The sequence below is a fragment of the Helobdella robusta genome (genome assembly GCF_000326865.2).
Source record: "Helobdella robusta unplaced genomic scaffold HELROscaffold_4, whole genome shotgun sequence".
Classification (NCBI taxonomy): Eukaryota; Metazoa; Annelida; class Clitellata; order Rhynchobdellida; family Glossiphoniidae; genus Helobdella; species Helobdella robusta.
In genome coordinates this window covers 4,869,436-4,887,157 of record NW_008704902.1, presented here as the reverse complement: position 1 = coordinate 4,887,157, position 17,722 = coordinate 4,869,436, and the positions used below count along the sequence as shown (strand labels likewise).

Here is a 17,722-nt window from a genome sequence, read left to right as displayed (position 1 = left end):
TTCGCATATCGCATGAACGCAGCCGTCTTTTTGCCGGCTCATCACTGCAGGCAACACTCTTGTAGCTAGACGAGGCGCAGTCTCCCATCATCCAACACGCTAAATTACGTTTGATCACCTTCCACAACAACAAGACAACACATCACATGTCATTAAATGAAATTATAATAATATAGAATCACTCGTGCAATTGTATGATGTAATGCTACATCGCACTGCATAACATGTCCTCATGCGACATATCTCATCCAGTAGCATACCATTTCATCATCGTGTAGTGTAGTTTAGAGTACGATAACATCAACAACAAATAATCACGTTATCACATCGTCATGACCAACATGGCGTCACATTAATTGCATCATAATCGTGTTGTATAGCATTCCATCCCATCACATCACATCCCATCACATCTCATCACATCTCTTGGACGTTTAGTCTCTTTTGCACATCCACATACTTTCGACGTTCATTTCGTTGCTTGAAAAAAATATTGACCAGACTTATTGCGTATTTATGATAGCCATTAAGCACGCACACCCTAGCACACGCACGCTATAGCACATCTACACGTGCAAACGTACGTAAACACTCAAATTATTATGTATACACTTAAACACTCAAATTTCATATCGCGCGAACCGATACAAAAGGTGTGTATTTACAGTTTGTACATGTAAATAAACGAACATTGTTTAAATGCACTATCAGGTTTCAAATGTTTGATGATGCTTGGCACCTTTCAATCAATACGTTGGATGTATTGTTGATGTGGTTGGGTGGGTTGAAAAATTTAACAAAAACTTGCTGCAGAGGTGTTATTGTGGTTTGTTGCGTCGGTTGGGTTTCAAATTGTTTTGCTCGGAGCTTAATGGTGACCGAGAGGAAATAGTAAAGATGCACCGAATAATACCCGAGGCCAAATGCCAAAAATCTCGCAATTTTAAAAAATAAAATGAAAAATAAGTAATCGAAGAAAACAGTAAGGGACAGTGTATTTCCAGCATTTCTGTATCGAAATTATGTTCAAACTATTGCTCAAATTTAAATGTTTCAACAGCTAATCGACAAAATACATTTTCCGATAATAATAAAAAACAATTGTTGTCCTGCGATTTAAAAAAGTGATTGATGGTTTATACGAAAATTGCAACATTCGGCTACTCGGCCTAAAAATGGCCAAAACCGAATGTCAAATTTTGGTCGAATATTTGCCAGGTCAATCGAATATTCGGTGCGTCTCTAGAAAATGGTTCTCTATTTACAACCACCCACGTTGACAGCACGTAATCTCAACCGTGCAGAGTTGTAAAATAATTTACAGTGCAAGCTAAATTTAGCAACGCAGCTTAGTAGCCAGGCATTGCTGCATCGGCTATTCAACAAAGCAGCTTAAGTAGCTGCCCAAAATGTTGATTTTGCTAATGTGCACGTTGTTATTGATGTGGATGTTGTTGATGTTTGTGTTGTTGTAATTATTGCCATTTTTAATGTTGTTGTTTTCTTGGTACACCAACATTATTGTTGTTAATATTTTGGATAATTTTTATGTTACCTTGAGGGGTGCATTCGTTTCGTATGTGCCATGTGCAAATGAATTCCTCCGTGCTTAGATTAGCATCGGATGAATGTTTTGCTCGTGCGCTGTTGGTTGAAAATATTGGGTTGTTATGTCGTGTGTTTGTGAGTTTGCGTTTGTTTGTTGTTTTTTGTAAGTTGTTGTTTTTATGTTGTTGTTTGTCGTTGTTGTTTGTTTGTTTGTTTATTTGTTTGTTTATTTTTTTTGTATAGGGTTGTTTGTATGTTGTTGTCTCTTTATTTTTATATATACTTCTTAGAAGTTCTCGGTGGACAATTCACGTAACATGAAGATTTAGCGAAGAGCATTCACAACTTAATATAATGTCTAAACTAGCTAACCTACATACCAAATAGAAATTATTTATACATATATCTATATATGTTTGTTTCTATTGTTTGTTTGTATGTTGTTGTTTGTTTGTATGTTTTTTGTTATACTGGTTTATTCGTGAACATTTTTAAAAACTTTCATGAAATGACACTAAAACAAGCTTGATGTCTTTAACTAAGTTAGTACCCTATAGAATATAAGTCCAAAGAATAAAAATAAGAATGTTTTTCAACTAAAATTGACAATGTTCAATTGAATGTACAAATATTTTTCAAATATTGATAATATCCATTTGATTAGTAATTCTTAACACCATCACTGCTGTCGTTGAAAGACCAGTCACGGTCCTTACATACTTCGGCCAGGATTTCTCGTTGGTAACTACCACATCAGTGAATCTAGCATCAAAAAGAAGGTTGGCGGCTACGAATCATCAGGTTTATCGTTTTTTGCCCTTTTTAGATAGCACGAAATGACTAGAGGTGATCAATCACATCAGAGAATATTATTCACGTTAGTAAGTAACGTGAAATATTCTCTTTCAAGGCAAAATTTTAGTTGCAGAAATTTTTGACTCGTTTAAAGCCCGAGATCCAATAAAAGTATTATTTACTTCCGCAATAATATTTGCTTGACTACCTCGTGTCGATGATGTTGTTGTTTGTATGTTTTTGTTTGCTAGATTGTTGTTGTTGTTTGTATGTATGTTGTAGTTTGTATTTTGTTGTTTGTAATCGCCTACAAGTTTCTATTACTTTTCATATCCATCTTTTATGTTTCAATATTTTGTATTCATGGTTGTCAACGCTACTCTTTCCGTTTTCTTTCTCGTGCCTTATCCTTTCAGGACATTGGCGACCATCAACTTCCACAAAACCCGATTTTTAACGCTTTGTGGTAGTTGAAATGTGGTGATATTCTATAAGTGACACAAGGACTTCACTAATGTTTTTGTTGTTCACCGCAATTTTCTTCCCTGCAATCTTTCCAGTAGTTGTTAGATTTTCCATTCTTTACTTCCGCATGATGTGACCCAAAATACTTTAACTGCCCTCGTCGGATTATCTGCAGTAATTTCCTCTTTTTATAACCTGACTGTTTGAATGCGTCCTCATTCAAAGTGTGAGAGGTCCGACTAACTTTCATAATTCTTCTCAAAAACCACATCTCAGCAGCCTTAATCTTTTTTTCCATTTCTATAGAAATTGTCCAGAACTCAGAGCCGTAAGTTTAACCAAAAAAAATGTAACATCCCAACAGTTTTAATTTTGTTGATAATCTGATTTTACAGATTTTATATTCTACGCATTGCTTTTCCTGGTTTGCTGTTCTCTTACAACAGCGCAATCATACATCCGCGCAACCGCAACAGGGCCAAAAAAAGCATACGTAGATTTAGCATGAAGACAATAGCAGAACGGGTGACAATAATCAATCCATAATAAAACTAATGAAGTTACAAGTAAGAGAAGGGTAGAATTGTCAAGGAAAGGAAAACGATTTTATTCTGCGTAGATTCTACTTTATTTTTTACTTTTAGCAATATCTGTTAACATGTGTTACAACCACATAATAAATTCATACTTTATAAAAACCTTGCTTAAAATAAGATCGATTTTTTTATTATTCTTTAAAAATCAGGATCTGTCAGACGCAGACACTGTTGCAGCATGCAAGACAGTAGTATAAAATTAAACGAAAAAATAAATAAAGAAAAATACGGAGAAAGAAAAATACATTAGAAACAAACCACTTGGAGCAGCAAAATAACAAAAACGAACAAAAATATTGTAGTAGATTTTGGTGTTCTTAAAAGTTAGAACTTTTAGCAACACCAGTTAACACATGTTACATTCTTATAATAAATTCATGTATTAAAGTTAAAACCGCTTGCGAAGGCAACATAAAACCATGTGTTAAGGTTGAATGAAACCACGTGCTAAGGTTAAATGAAACCACGTGCTATGGTTGAATAGAACCACGTGCCAAATAGAATAAAATAAATTTGCAGTGTAGGCAGAGCCCCTTCCGCCATAATGCAAACAGTTTTTGAGAATAAATAATTCAATAAGTAATATTTTGGTTTGACAATTTTATTTTCAGATGTGGAATTCGCTCTGCCAAAATGTATCTAAGGCTATCTTGAAGCTAGTAATATTCGCTGGTTTGACCACATCTTCAAGTAAGCTATTTCAGCCATTTACTATTCTGTTGGTGAAGTAGTATTTTCTGACATCTTGAATAAAAGATGAATAAAACAGCTTGTTAAAATTGAATAAAACCACGTGCTAAAACCGACAAAACCACATGCTAAAGTTGAATAAAACCACGTGTTAGAGTTTAATAAACCACGTTCTAAAACTGAAAAGCCTAAGTTGAATTTAAAACCACGTGGTACGGTTAAATAAAACCACGTGTTAGAATTGAAAAATCGTGCTAAAATTAAATTAAACCATGTGCTTAAAATAAATGAAAAAAAACCACTTAATGTTGCAAAATTACAAAAAATAACCAAATAAAACAATCAACTGATATAGAAGAAAATCGACGCCATTTAATCTAGGTTTCTTTAATTAGAAAATTAATAGATATTCTTCCTTATTTAATGAGAAAAATTTTTCGACTGAAAAGTTGCTTTAAAAACAGCGCTGCCATCAACATCGCTAATGCTCTATACTGAACAGCCCTCTTCGTGTTAGGAATGTGTTGAGTGGGCGCTAATTATAATGCTGTGGTTTTTGTTGCTACTGCAGTTTAGTTAGTGCCACTGAAAAGGAAGAAATGCAAACAAAAGTAGAAGTTGTGCGGCCATAACGTGCACGTGGTTTCTGTGTTGTTGTCATTGTTGAAGTTGATGTTTGTGTGTGTGCTGTTTAAATGTTGCTGTAGATGTGCTTCGTTGTAGATTTGTTGTTTTTCACTTATTCAAATGAAATTGTTGCACAGCCGACTGGCTGAGGCTGTTTATCGTGAACGATTCGTTAACATGTGCTACTTGATATCCCGTGAACCAAACTGATTGCATACTCGTGTTATGTTGTTATGCTCCAACAGGTTTGTGTTTCGGATAAGTACTTAAGCTATGTTTAAAAAGTTCAATATACAAACTTGCATTTCGTTTTATGTACAATGTATCTTGGATTGAATGAGGCAAACTTCTGAACCCCAACAAATTAAAAAATGAATTAAATGCACGTCAAATTACTCTTATCTTCAACTTCTGTGCTGTGTTATCTTCAACTTCTTAATGATGTACTGACATTTCTTCGTAAGCGAAAACAATCAACAAGCACGATTTATTTCGTGATTATTTAGAAAAACACAAATATTTGTTTTGTTAATGGCCGTGTTTTTAGTACGATAAGATTTCGATTGCTGCTGCTGATGTCAATAAACCTTTGAAAATGAAAACTGTTCGATAGTCTGTTGTTTTATTATCATTGAAGATAAATAATTTGCTGATGAAAGTGGATTGCTGAATCGCCTGTTGTATATTTTTGGGCATAGGAGGGAATTATTATGTACAGAGAGCACAAGACTTAGGACGATTGCACAAATCTAAAAACTAAAATTTCTGATTAAATTTAATTTTCCTTGGTCATTATTCTCTTACAATTTCAAAATGATCCATGATCCAACTTTTACAGTAATTTTAATTTTTTTTATTGTTAAATCACCGCAACGCATGAAATTTTAGGCTGGAATTGACCTAAAGGCACTATGGAAAGTAAACATTTAATTGCGAAAGATGACAATAACGCAGATGATTCCAAGACACAATTAAGTTCAAGTGTTATAGTTCAATTCGTATATCAAAATTACATACGTTTGTGTTGAATTTTATGTTATTAAACAAAATTAAATAAAATTTAGACTTACCTATTTTACTGCTCCATTTTCTCACATGTTCCCAACAATATTTTTTTGTATTTTATTTTATCCGTTCCAATTTTACATTTTATTTTCATCTTTTCATACCCTGCATGTTGTTACATTCTCTGCGTCCGACAGTTTGTTTTACAGAATAAATAGTAAAATTATAAAAGTCAATTACACTCTTCCATAGTTCAGAGGATTCAACAAAGTGCACAAACGACGCAGCAGAAACGAAGCATGTGATAGGTGGGGATCTTTTTGTCATAATCAAACCCGGTTACTGCGAAATAGCACCAGGCTACCTTAACCATTAGACCATCACTCCGCCCCAATAAAAATAATTGGTTATTTTTATTTAAACGTAAAAATCAGAAGAAGATGAAAGATTAAAGTTAAATATAAGAAAAATTTTAAAATATTAACGATTTTTAATAATATTATTTACGATCATATCTCTTGATTTGATATGTGTTTACATTAAATTTAATAAATTTTATTAACGCTTCATGGTATTCTTCTCTAATTAAACACAGTTAACAAAAATAATTTTAAGAAACGTCATTAAAATGTAATAAACAAATAAATAAACAAACATAATGTACAAATCTTATTCTTTAATAAAAAATGTTAATTTTAATTATTTCCAAATTTTTACAAGCATAGATAAAAAAGTTTATTAATCTGGGCTCCATTTTAGCTTAACTTCCGTTCAGCGAAAATTATCACCTTGTTTTTGGTAACACGCTTTTACTATATAAATGTATTCCGACAATCTCTAAACATCATAAAAATTTTGCCGGTTTATAAGTTATTTCATACAAAAATGGAATACAGAATCAACGTGAACAACAAATTTGCTGCTATTGAGGCAGATGACGATAACGAAGCCGATCCAATCGAAGCTTTGATGAAGCTTCAGGAGCAACTGATTCTCTCGAAAAAGACGGCCGCTACAGCTAAGAAGCCCGCTGTTGGAGTGACCAAAAAGAATATTTCCTCTACGGTTGCGTCGAAGAATGATAAAAACTTTCAAAAGAGCAACTCGGGTGCTGCCAAGCCTGGCAATGCACGAACGGCTGTTGCAACTACAAACAATGCCACATCCAAATCATCACCTTCCAGGCCGCAAGTCAATAGTAAGTTTCTCAATTTTTTTTATGATTTGGTTATTTAATGAACGTTATTTATTTGGTTTTACTTTTAAACTTTAGTTCTGTCAGAAGTTTCTTTTCTGTACTTCTATGATTTACGTGTGTGGTTCAGTTATTGTATTTTGCTTTGTAATTTGTTTTATTCTTTTATTTAAATTATTAAAGAAGGTTTTTTCAATTACAGAGCTTAATCTTTAAAAATGAATGGTGTTAATTCATTACTAATACATCTGCTTGATTTGTTCTCTATATAAAATGATTTGATTAGTTTGTTTAATTTTAATATTTGAAAAATGAATTTTTCTGGGCATAACTTGTTTAATTTTAAAATTTAAGGTTTATTATCAGCCCCTTATACTTGTCATAGTTATTTATTTAAATTTTAAAAGTCGAAATGGAAAATGTTAAAATTACTTTTTTGAAATATTCAGAGTTCTCTGAAAGACCACCTAGATTTGCAGAAAATGTTTCAAGTGGAATGAATGAAGCGAAGCCTTTTGAATCATGGGGAGGTGAAGCAAAGTACGTATTTTAACACTAAACTTAGTTCAACACTAATCTACTTCTAATTTCATATGAACATTATTAAATTTTATGTTAATTTTTAAAATGCAGGCCTGACAGAGATGAACCTTTTAGAGGGAGAGGTGGTTATCGCAGAGGTGGATACAACAGAGGTGGCAGAGGGGGTCATGATGGACTGGATAGAAACGTGAAGAGAGAATTCGACAGACATAGCGGCAGCGATAAGAGGTTTGTTTTTATTTACATTTTTCGCACCCACTAATTTAAAGCAAATTCTGTCAACTGAATAATTTAAAAGAGGTTCAGATAAAGTTATGAAAATTTTCTAAAATATAAATTTGAACAGTGGATTAAAACCTCATGAAAAAAGAGAGGGAGGTGGTGCCCACAATTGGGGATCTGTAAAAGATGACATTGCGTGAGTCATCGATTACGCATTAAAATCATAATTTAGTTTGCTCTAAAAATTCGATAGTATTCGTGTTTATTCATTAATTATTATAGCCTTCTCAACAATGTAGAGCCACAAATTGATTTTGATGAATTTTATTTTTAAATTCAATGTTTCCTAACAAATTGGGACATCATTTATTTTGAAAAAGTTGCTTGATATTTGCCTCTTCTAGACAAAATTAATTTTTGCAACAAATATAAACTTGACCTGTAAAGCTATCTTTTTTCACTTTTTTGTAGACCCATCAAACTAATTCACATTGTTGTATTATTAAAGAATATACTTGTGCATTGAAATTATAAAGCAACAATGTGATTTACTGTATGATGAATAGTTAATTTTGTACCAATGCTGTAAACATTTCAGTGACCACATGAACAATGCTGGGGTTTCTGATCTGACTGACACTAACAGGCTCGTTTGATTAGTGAATGAGAATGTTATCAGATCCACTTTTGTTTTGTTTTTGTTTCATGTTTCAATTATATAGTGTCATTAATATTGTTGAAATTTTAAACTTCAAGGAGTGACCCAACGGAGGAGAATGTGCTGCCTGATCAGCCAGTAGTCGATGGTGAGGCAGAAGTTAAGAAAGAACCGGAGGAAAAGCAACTCACTTTAGATGAATGGAAAAAATTGGAGGATGAGAAGAGAGTGAAATCTCAGTTCAACATTCGCAAGGCTAATGAAGGATGTTCGGATCCCAAGTGGAACAAGATGTTTGTTCTTAAGAAGAAGGAGGATGATGAGGAAGAAGAATACGAAGAGGAAGATGATGATGATAGTGGCTTTGATGGGGTTTGTGTTTGCTCATTTTATTTGTTGGATATAATGTTTAAGTAATATTGGTTTTTATTTTCTCATGTCACTCACAAGCAGTTAATTGAATTCAATCATTAATCGAGTCACGTTGTTAATTGTATTATTTTTTGACTGCAACACAGAAGAAATCTAAGAATGTGGTGCCTATCAGAATCACATTCAATGATGCACGTAGAGGAAATAGAGGACGAGGTGGGAGAGGAGGTCCAGGAGGATCGAGAAGAAATGATGGCGATGTGATGGAAAAGAAGAAAACAAAGGAAGCGCCTGCTCCAAATGTTGCAGATGAGAAAGATTTTCCCAGCCTTTCGTGATGCTCATGTGAATATGATGACTTGCATGCATCTTGTGTCATAAAATACTTTTGTAACCTGTATAGCTGTTTAAAACAACAATATGTTTAAATTATTGATATGTTTTGGTTACAATTGCATGCATCTAACATTGTATTACACGTTTTTGTGGTGTTTAAATTTTACGAGATGTGTAAATTGCTAAAGTCTTGAAATAGGTTGATTTAAATAAACGTATGTGTGTTTGGAAATATGTTGTTTCTAAAACTGATCGGTAGTTTGGTAGCTAAATTAGTCGAATTCTCAGTCGAATAAGCTGTATGGTCAAGTTTAACAAGTGTTATTTCTTTGATTGGCGGTATAAATCGAGAATATTTTTTATTTATTAAATCTTGTTGAGGTGTGTAAATGATTTTTAAACATGCAGAAACTGTTTCAGTTCTTGTTTTGTTTAAATTTTTTACTTTTTCATTATTTACAAAATTAAGTTTTATATTTTAATAAACAATGAAAGACCGAGTGGTTTATTTTAGGATAATGATACGTTCGTCAGAAAATATCTTCAGCAACAATGCTCTTCGACCAACAGGTATTCAATGTACTTGCGGTTGCTTAAAGTTATGAACACTGAATAAATGAAGCACTTTGAATTGTCGGGATAGGGTTGCTACAAACAAGAAGTTACACGATAGAAATTAAAAAAAGTGATAAAACAACCACCCTTCCTTTTTATTGCGGTGTAACAAACTTTTTGATGCCTCAGTGTGGCCTCTTTTATGAAGAGCCCCTTAAAAAGTATTAAAATAATTCAGAACTGATCAATCGTGTCCGAACTGTTTCTATATATTTGGCCATTCACGTTCAGCAACCAAGTTAAATTCAAAAATGTGATGTTTGAAAAATTTTATTAAGTTCAGGCAAAAAATTATGTGTGAATATCAATATGTTAATTGTAAAATTCAAAAGTGTACATCAAGTGAAAGAGAGTCGTTAATCTTTGCAAAAATTAGATTGAAAATTTCTACGCTTTTTATTAATTAAAAGTGAAAACAAAAGAAGAAATAATTTCGTCTTATTTAGTAAAAAAAATCTTAAAAATTGTTGCTCTATTCTATTAAATAATATAACGTTATAAATTTATTTAAAAGTTATCTAAGCAAAAACATTTAGAAAAACGATCATCGATTGATGGCTTCCTTATTGCTTGCTTGATTTTGCATTATTCATTATTTCGTTGTGACAACAAAGCTCTGATCGTGTTCAGTTCAGATATCTCAATACTTAAATGAAATTATTTTTTAATGATTTTGAGATATTAGAAGCGTAATAATTTAAAAATGTTATTTTCGTTAATAACGATGATGACGAATATGTGATTGACGTTATTGAGTCTGGGGTTCGCCTCAATGCCCATCCAACGATTGCAGATATTTTTTCTCTATTAAATATGGCACCAGCTTATGTCTGCAAAATCATTTCAAAATCGTTTTAATATATTTTAGAATTTAAAATTTTTATACTGATCATTATTTATATCATATCGTACTAATTAGTAACCTTATTGGAAGCATAACCAGATGTAAAATAGGGAAAACCATTTTTAGGTACGGTATGGAGGAAAAACCAAACCCACAAAGAACTGCAAGTTGCAAAAGTTGAAGTAATGTGAAGAGGTGAACCTTCCTTTGAGGAACCGTGCGGATGTAGTGGTTCGGTGGGTAAGCTGCCTGATGGTCGCAGGAAATATTGTGTTTATTGTGGTGTTTATTGTGAAATTATTTAATTCGAAATCGTTGAATTAATCCGACATTAAAGAATACTTTATCTTAGTTTTCGATTTTCATTCATTAAACAAATAACATAAACATGGCATGAACATTTAAAATTTGCATAGAGGTGGATGTGGTCAGCCTAGTAACTCCAACTCTTGTCCATCCTCATATACCCTTCCCACTTCCTTCCTGTTTGCAATCATGCCGTTAACTAAAGTATTGTCTTTTTATGCAAATTTTTCATTAAGCATTTGCATTTTCTACAGTTTCCTCTCAATTATAACATTATTTTTAATTTATCGAAAGCTATTTTTGCATGTTGTAAAAAATTAACATGAACCTTTGGCATGCAACTTACGCCTACCTCAGTTAGATAGTTAGTTGGCTCATTTTTTGTCAAAAAGTTGGATGGAAACTATTATTTTAAAAATCGATGTTTCAAAAACAACTATCAATTTATGATACACGTTAAATAGCTACTGGTTGACAGTCCGGAGTAGCGCATGGTCGAAAAAAGTTTATATATTTTTTTATAATAAATGTAAATGTGTAAATTTGAATTCTTAAAATTTTTGCCATTCGAAAATAATTCATTCTCATCATTTTCGTCTTCCATTAAGACATTTTTGTTTTCATACAAAATGAAAATCATCCCCACTCACATAGAAAATCTCATTTTGCTCTCCATTAGTCCACCTCTAATTAATAATGCTGCTAAACATTATCTCCACCTGTTCTGTAAACATAAGCATAATTCTTTCAAACAGTTGATTGCTGTGCAGAGCAGTGATAGCAAGATACAAAAAGAGTCCATCAAGTACTGGTCGAGGTATTTTCTTCAACTCCTCTATGTAAAAAAGTGACAGGCCAATGAGGATGTGCGAACAGATGCCCGTCACTCGAGTCTCACGTGCTTTGATGATTCTGTGCACGATGTGAGGTTAAGAAAATCGGTTATTAATGATTGGGAAAAATTCAAAGGTACCATTCCAAATTAAGCACATTCGTTTTTTACACAAACTGAATTGGATTGTGACATACGAAGCAACAATTACAAAAGATGCCAACTTCAGATAAACATGTCCCTGATAAACTCTATCTTCCACGTCCGCCATTGCTCTGACGTGCAGAGGTGAGTGAGGGAGTGCTCCGTGCACCAATGGCAGACCGAAGAAAGAGAGGAAAGCATTTAGGAGGCCAATAATCATGAGGTCCCAGTGGTAAGCTGAACCTTTCTTCAATCTTTTGTTTTCATTTATAACTCATTATTATTTCTCTACAAATGAAATATTTAATTGGTCTATATTAAGAAATATCTAGCAATGGGTTTTTACATATAAAAATATTCATCAACTTTTTTATATAAAAAAAGAGATCAACAATATTTAAAAAAAATATTGCAGTGGTTTGGCAATTTTTAAAGTTTCTAGTATGACCTATTGTCTGTGCTATTTACAAGGGCTCCTGCAATGTAGTGATCCATGAAGAAGAGGAGCGAGAGACAGAATCCCAAACCCATGCCTCCCAAGATGGCAGGCCATTCCAGCTTCGAGAGAGGAGCCGGTGTGAATATGTTGCCATCTATCGTCTTGAACTTTTTAACTGAAGGAAAATTGTTTTAGTTTTATTCGACATTTATGTATTGAAAAATTATTAATAGTTGGAAAATGACATTCAGTTCAATATTGTGCTGGTAATTTTTATAAATTTCGTAAAAAAAATAAGACGGTCAGCTCACGTTTAACGTCTCTGAAAAGATAGGAGCCAAAGAAGGACATGAGAAGAACTGAGACAGGCAGGGCACAGTCGGCCATCAACTCACGCTTGCTGGCATTCAAGAAAGGCCTGAGCGAATTTTATTCGAAACACATTTTAAATATTTTCAAAACTTCATCCAAAAACTCCATCTTATCTAAATAATTGTTTAAATTTGCATTATAAAAATTTAGCTTGATGTAAACAGAAAAACATTCAAATCTATTCTAATCCAGCCTAAAAAAGTGAAATGTTGAAGCACGACAATAATAAATAACCATGCAGATGTCATTAACTGTATTTTGTTCTTCAATAAAAAAAAAAAATAAAATGAAACACTGGTTACGTTTTCGTAAAGTTGTAGAGCGAAAGACCGAGCCAGGCCGTACCGAGCATCAACAACAAATACAGCAAGCTGTTCTCCCGGGAACATTCACTCGCATACGCCAGCAGCTTTCCGCCTGCCTCTACTCAATTTCGTGAATTTAAGCTTAATTTGATGTTAATAATTTTAATATGGCGATACACATTTGTAATAATACTTTTATTTCATGACCTACACACGTTTAACGTGCCTTTAAAAACTATCATAAACATATCATATATATAACATAACATATATCATAAACATATCATATATATAACATAACATATATAACATATATCATAAACATATCATATATATAACATAACATATATAACATATATCATAAACATATCATATATATAACATAACATATATAACATATATCATAAACATATCATACATATAACATAACATATATCATAAACATATCATATATATAAAAAGTAGTCTATAAAAATTAAATAGGAAGCGAACCAAAAATCGTTTTGTTATTTTCCAAATTGTTGCTGCCCAGTATGGCGGTTGCCAAACTGTTGTTGAGGAGTGCAGTTGAGGATGAGGAGGAAGACGAAGAAGAAGATAGCGATGGAGAGGACGGGATGGATTGGTTCTTGTAGCATGCTGGAGAGTGGTAGTTGATCCTGAAGTCTGTCGCACGATTGAAATATATGGCCAGGAATGTTTTAAAGAACCAAGTAAATGTTATTCATATAATTGTTTCTTTGATAGTATATTTACATGTTAGTGAATATAGATCGACATTAAAAAATCTTTTGTAACGAAAAATAAATTTATTTTGCCTTTACTATTGCAACATTATTAATAATGTTAAGAAGCTGACCGTAAAAAACGTTTCTGAAGGCATCCACAGCCAATGCCAGTGATATGAACAGAGCAAAAATCTCTTCAGTTGATCTGTAAACATAAGAAATAAATCATTTTTAACATACCTATCGATACGTCTTTGTTAAACTCATCAAACATCACTAAGAAAGTGAAAATAGTTAAGGTTTTTGCAAGAGTCGCAGTCGAAACATTAAGTACAAAAAGTCGAATTCAGATAATTTTTAGCCCAACAGCTGAAGAGAACTGGAAAGAATTTTGAAAATCTTTACTTCTCATGGACATGTTTTAATGAAGATAGTGCGTGACAGTATAGGCTATCCCTCATATACAAAAGTGAAAAATAAGTCAAGTACGTTGTACGCTCATTCTCACAAACAGCCAAAATAACTAGAACCTCACAACATAGAAACGAACCGTGTGCACCAACGCATTAACTTGCTGGCGTCCGTGAAAGCGTATATAAGCAAGAAGAAGGAGTTCCAGAGTCCAGTGCAGGCAAACATGCCCGCAAAGTCCAACTTCAAGTCTTCGCAAATGTTGAAAATTACTGAAAAAGTAAATTTAAGTGTACATTTGTGTAACAAACACATCTATTAATTGATCATCGTGATGCTAAAAAATTAGGATGAGTTATGCGAAAACGTGTTGATATTTTTATTTTAATGTTCTTGGCAACAGTTGAATAAAAAGCTTTATACTATTTGTTTGCCAGTCTTTATTCTTGTTCAGTATTGAATTTATTGTATATCTTCGGACATTTTTTTAAATGGAGTAATTAAAGAGTTTCAATAAGTTTGGTATGATCATTTAATTCGTTTGCGATTTTAAAGTTATGTTGAATAAGATTGATCGAAATTGAACATTGCAAACAAGTTTCACTAATAAAAATTAAAAAATATATATGAATCGGGCACATTATAAAGAATCATTCAATGATTATCAACATATTTTTCAATAACATCACCAGACAATCATTCATTCGGATAATATGCGTGCGAGCCTGGCTGGTCAGCTGTTCAATTTGGAAAATGAACGTACATGAGGCTGGCACGGAATGTAACATTGTAACATTCATTGCTAGTAAGTAGATTGTTCAGGCAAAAAATTCATCAAACAATCAGTCATTCATTGCGACCTCCGATCCGTCATTCTCAGCGCTCATGTTTTTGCATTCGTTTATTTAATTAGCTACTTTTACATTGATTCATCAATCTTCATCATTCATCGCCTCAGCAGCTCATCAACTGTTCAAGCCCATTCGAAATCTTTTTAATTATGCCAAATTTTTTTAAAATGAATTTAATTTTTTTAATGATTATATCTGTTGAGTAACAGCTGAAATAGAAAAAAAATTCTCTTCTTAAATATATACTGAGTCATCTGCAGATGATATTTTAATTAATAACAACATGTCACAATATTTTTTATTTTAATAATTCTTTGAGAATTTTGAGTAAAATTTAACCATAAAAATAAATCAAAACCCTTAGTGTAGATGGCCAGTGGAGCCGTCGTCAGCAGAATGACCATGGGCTGCCCGCCAAACACGGCAAACGTTAAACCGGATATCGTCTGGGAGTATATAACTTTTCTGACATCTAAGGTGCGCAGACGAAAATTATTACACTTCAACAGAATATTAACCAACAATAACAGTACTGTAATATGTTATCAAAAAGTTTAGCACGCGTTAATTGGAAAATAGATTGAGCAAATGATACTGAAAATTTAGCCTTTTCCATTCGCACAAATATTCAAAACAATTTTTAAAAATGTCAAGCGTCAAATAATGACGTTAATGTTCACACTTATGTGTCTTATCCATCAAGGTTAAAATCGTCATTATATTTATTATCCGTGCAATTGTCACTAAATTTCCACAACAATTTCTACCAGTAAAATTCATCATTTTGATTACTAACGATGAATATACAGCAAACGTCACGACAATTTTCATTCCAATTGTTAATCAATAAAAAACAACACAATAAACAACAACACAAACCATCACAGAGCCACGCAGCAACGGAGCACAACAACTCAACACATATCTACACATAACGAAAAACAGTCGAACAGCCCCACAACAATCACACAACAAGACAAAAACACAACACCCATTAACACAACCAACCTATCTGTCCCTCTCCAGACGGTCCAGAGGTGTTGTTGTAGTAAAGGACTCCAAGAGCGATGGCTGGCAGAATGCAGGCAAAGTAGAGAAAAAATGTCGTCGAGAGAGTTTTGTGTAGCGTGTTTTGGCCACAGAAACCTGTGTGTGTTCATTTTTTCAATATTTCTTCTCAGTGCATTTTTAGGCATCTCAACGAAATGCATTCAGCGCGTGAGCGGTTTTAAGACTTTTTGCATATACAAACAAGGGTCTCTGGAATGAAACCAGCCTATTTTTTAATAGTTTAATTTTTTGCCGTCTAATTAAGTTTTGTAAATTTAATTAAGTCGACTTTGTATATTGTTGTTGATTGTTTTGAGATTGTAACACCTGGAAAAGTAACATAATAATATAAGTTATGCATTTTTAGTTTTTCTGGAAAATTGTTTAGTATCTGCTACAATTAGAAGCAGGATAAAAGTAAAAATATTGCTAATTTATCAAACGTTTTGAAAATAATTCTGACTGATGATTGAAATTTAATAACTTGTTTGAAAGTCACTTGATATTTTTTTCAGTTTTATGGAACAGTCAAACTTCTAAATTTTTCTTCGCATATGGTTTTCGGCAACAGCAATTGAATAAAAATTTTGAGTTATATACACCAAAATGTATAGATGCACCGTATGAATCTGTTTTGTGTGTTTGTCACTCGATACAGCAATACAGATGGTTCATAATAACGTTACTAACTTTCGTTGCATTCATTTGTTTAAGTAATAGAAAAAATTTCATCAATAATGCATTTTTTTTAGCTCGCCGATCGTTATTGAAGTTGGAGCAAACATTTTATGTGAAATGCAAACAATTTCGAATAAGTAGAAACTGACAGGAGCAACTTTCACAGAAAGTCACATTAAATAACTAAACCTGTTAGCATCAAGCAATTCTTAGCGCTAACAACATCATCTTCCTTGATATATTATTATCAACAACAAACACTCTCATACCAGTAAACCAACAAAAGAAAAATCAACACACCATCTTTGAGGTAGAGAATTCAGAATTTCAATAAAATATTTACAATGATGTAGAATAATTAACAGAAACTTAAAACTAGCAAAAGTTTTCAAAAATGTAAACTACACGCATATCCTAAAAAATATTTTTTGTCCGTCATTTTTCGATGATAAAAAAAAGTAAAATTATGTTTTAAACGTAGAAAAAGATAATTTTTGAATGTAAAATGTGAAGCAACAGATAAAAATTGCTTAGAGGAGATGAACAAGAATGTTTCAAACATTGACAAGGAGTATTTTATTTCTGCCTTATAAGTGTTTAGCGCCTATTTTATGTGCTGGCGTTTTCAAGCTGGAGATTCTAACAAAATATTAAAAAAAGTACAGCAAAATTTCTTTCACAAAACTGTCAAATTGTTGAAAGGTAAAACTATTGCATACGAACCAACAGATAAAACATCCAACACGTAAGTTATGCCGTGAGAACTAATGTGATACATATCTAAACGAGGAAATTTAATATAACATCAGGTAATCTTGTTACAATAAAAAGATATTCAAATAAATTGATGAATTTTCGTAAAACAAACTCTGTGGCGCAAATACGTTTTTGTTTAAAAGGTAAATGATTCTTTTCAGAATATGTGGATGGAATCGCTTATATAATAATTGATAAAAAATAGTTGAATTGCTAGATAAAATAATGGTTGAAACATAAAATATGATTTTCAGAATAAATTTGTAAATTTATAATATATAATAAATAAATTTTATAAAAAATTAAAAAAATGTTTGGCAACGCTCAGGGCTTATTGTC

The 17,722-nt window shown here is 32.5% G+C and overlaps 3 protein-coding genes across 3 annotated transcripts in view; 2 read left to right on the top strand and 1 right to left on the bottom strand.

Annotated features, from left to right (window-relative positions):
- Positions 1–1,175: 1,175 nt before the first annotated feature.
- HELRODRAFT_162571 (hypothetical protein) lies at positions 1,176–4,320 on the top strand (the record flags this gene model as incomplete). Its single annotated transcript, XM_009024737.1, has 6 exons — positions 1,176–1,218; positions 2,278–2,349; positions 3,088–3,136; positions 3,204–3,333; positions 4,016–4,076; positions 4,250–4,320. 6 exons carry the CDS (start codon positions 1,176–1,178, stop codon positions 4,318–4,320), a joined length of 426 nt encoding a protein of 141 aa, XP_009022985.1.
- Positions 4,321–6,419: 2,099 nt separating this feature from the next.
- HELRODRAFT_188995 (hypothetical protein) lies at positions 6,420–9,552 on the top strand. Its single transcript, XM_009024736.1, has 7 exons — positions 6,420–6,924; positions 7,371–7,461; positions 7,555–7,692; positions 7,811–7,882; positions 8,285–8,332; positions 8,443–8,716; positions 8,863–9,552. The coding sequence occupies exons 1-7, from the start codon at positions 6,612–6,614 to the stop codon at positions 9,052–9,054; spliced, it is 1,128 nt and encodes a 375-aa protein (XP_009022984.1). The 5' UTR covers positions 6,420–6,611; the 3' UTR covers positions 9,055–9,552.
- A 304-nt stretch (positions 9,553–9,856) lies between these two features.
- The window catches only part of HELRODRAFT_107158 (hypothetical protein), a 34,084-nt gene continuing 26,218 nt past the window's right edge, over positions 9,857–17,722 (bottom strand). The window contains exons 6-17 of the mRNA XM_009024735.1: positions 15,908–16,045; positions 15,258–15,371; positions 14,188–14,320; positions 13,769–13,842; positions 13,459–13,575; positions 12,907–13,030; positions 12,544–12,650; positions 12,242–12,407; positions 11,874–12,047; positions 11,537–11,729; positions 10,591–10,760; positions 9,857–10,497 (exon numbers count right to left, since the gene is read on the bottom strand). Of these exons, the coding sequence (XP_009022983.1) occupies positions 10,437–10,497; positions 10,591–10,760; positions 11,537–11,729; positions 11,874–12,047; positions 12,242–12,407; positions 12,544–12,650; positions 12,907–13,030; positions 13,459–13,575; positions 13,769–13,842; positions 14,188–14,320; positions 15,258–15,371; positions 15,908–16,045 (1,571 nt within the window). The 3' untranslated portion in view covers positions 9,857–10,436. The remainder of the gene's footprint in view (positions 10,498–10,590; positions 10,761–11,536; positions 11,730–11,873; positions 12,048–12,241; positions 12,408–12,543; positions 12,651–12,906; positions 13,031–13,458; positions 13,576–13,768; positions 13,843–14,187; positions 14,321–15,257; positions 15,372–15,907; positions 16,046–17,722) is intronic.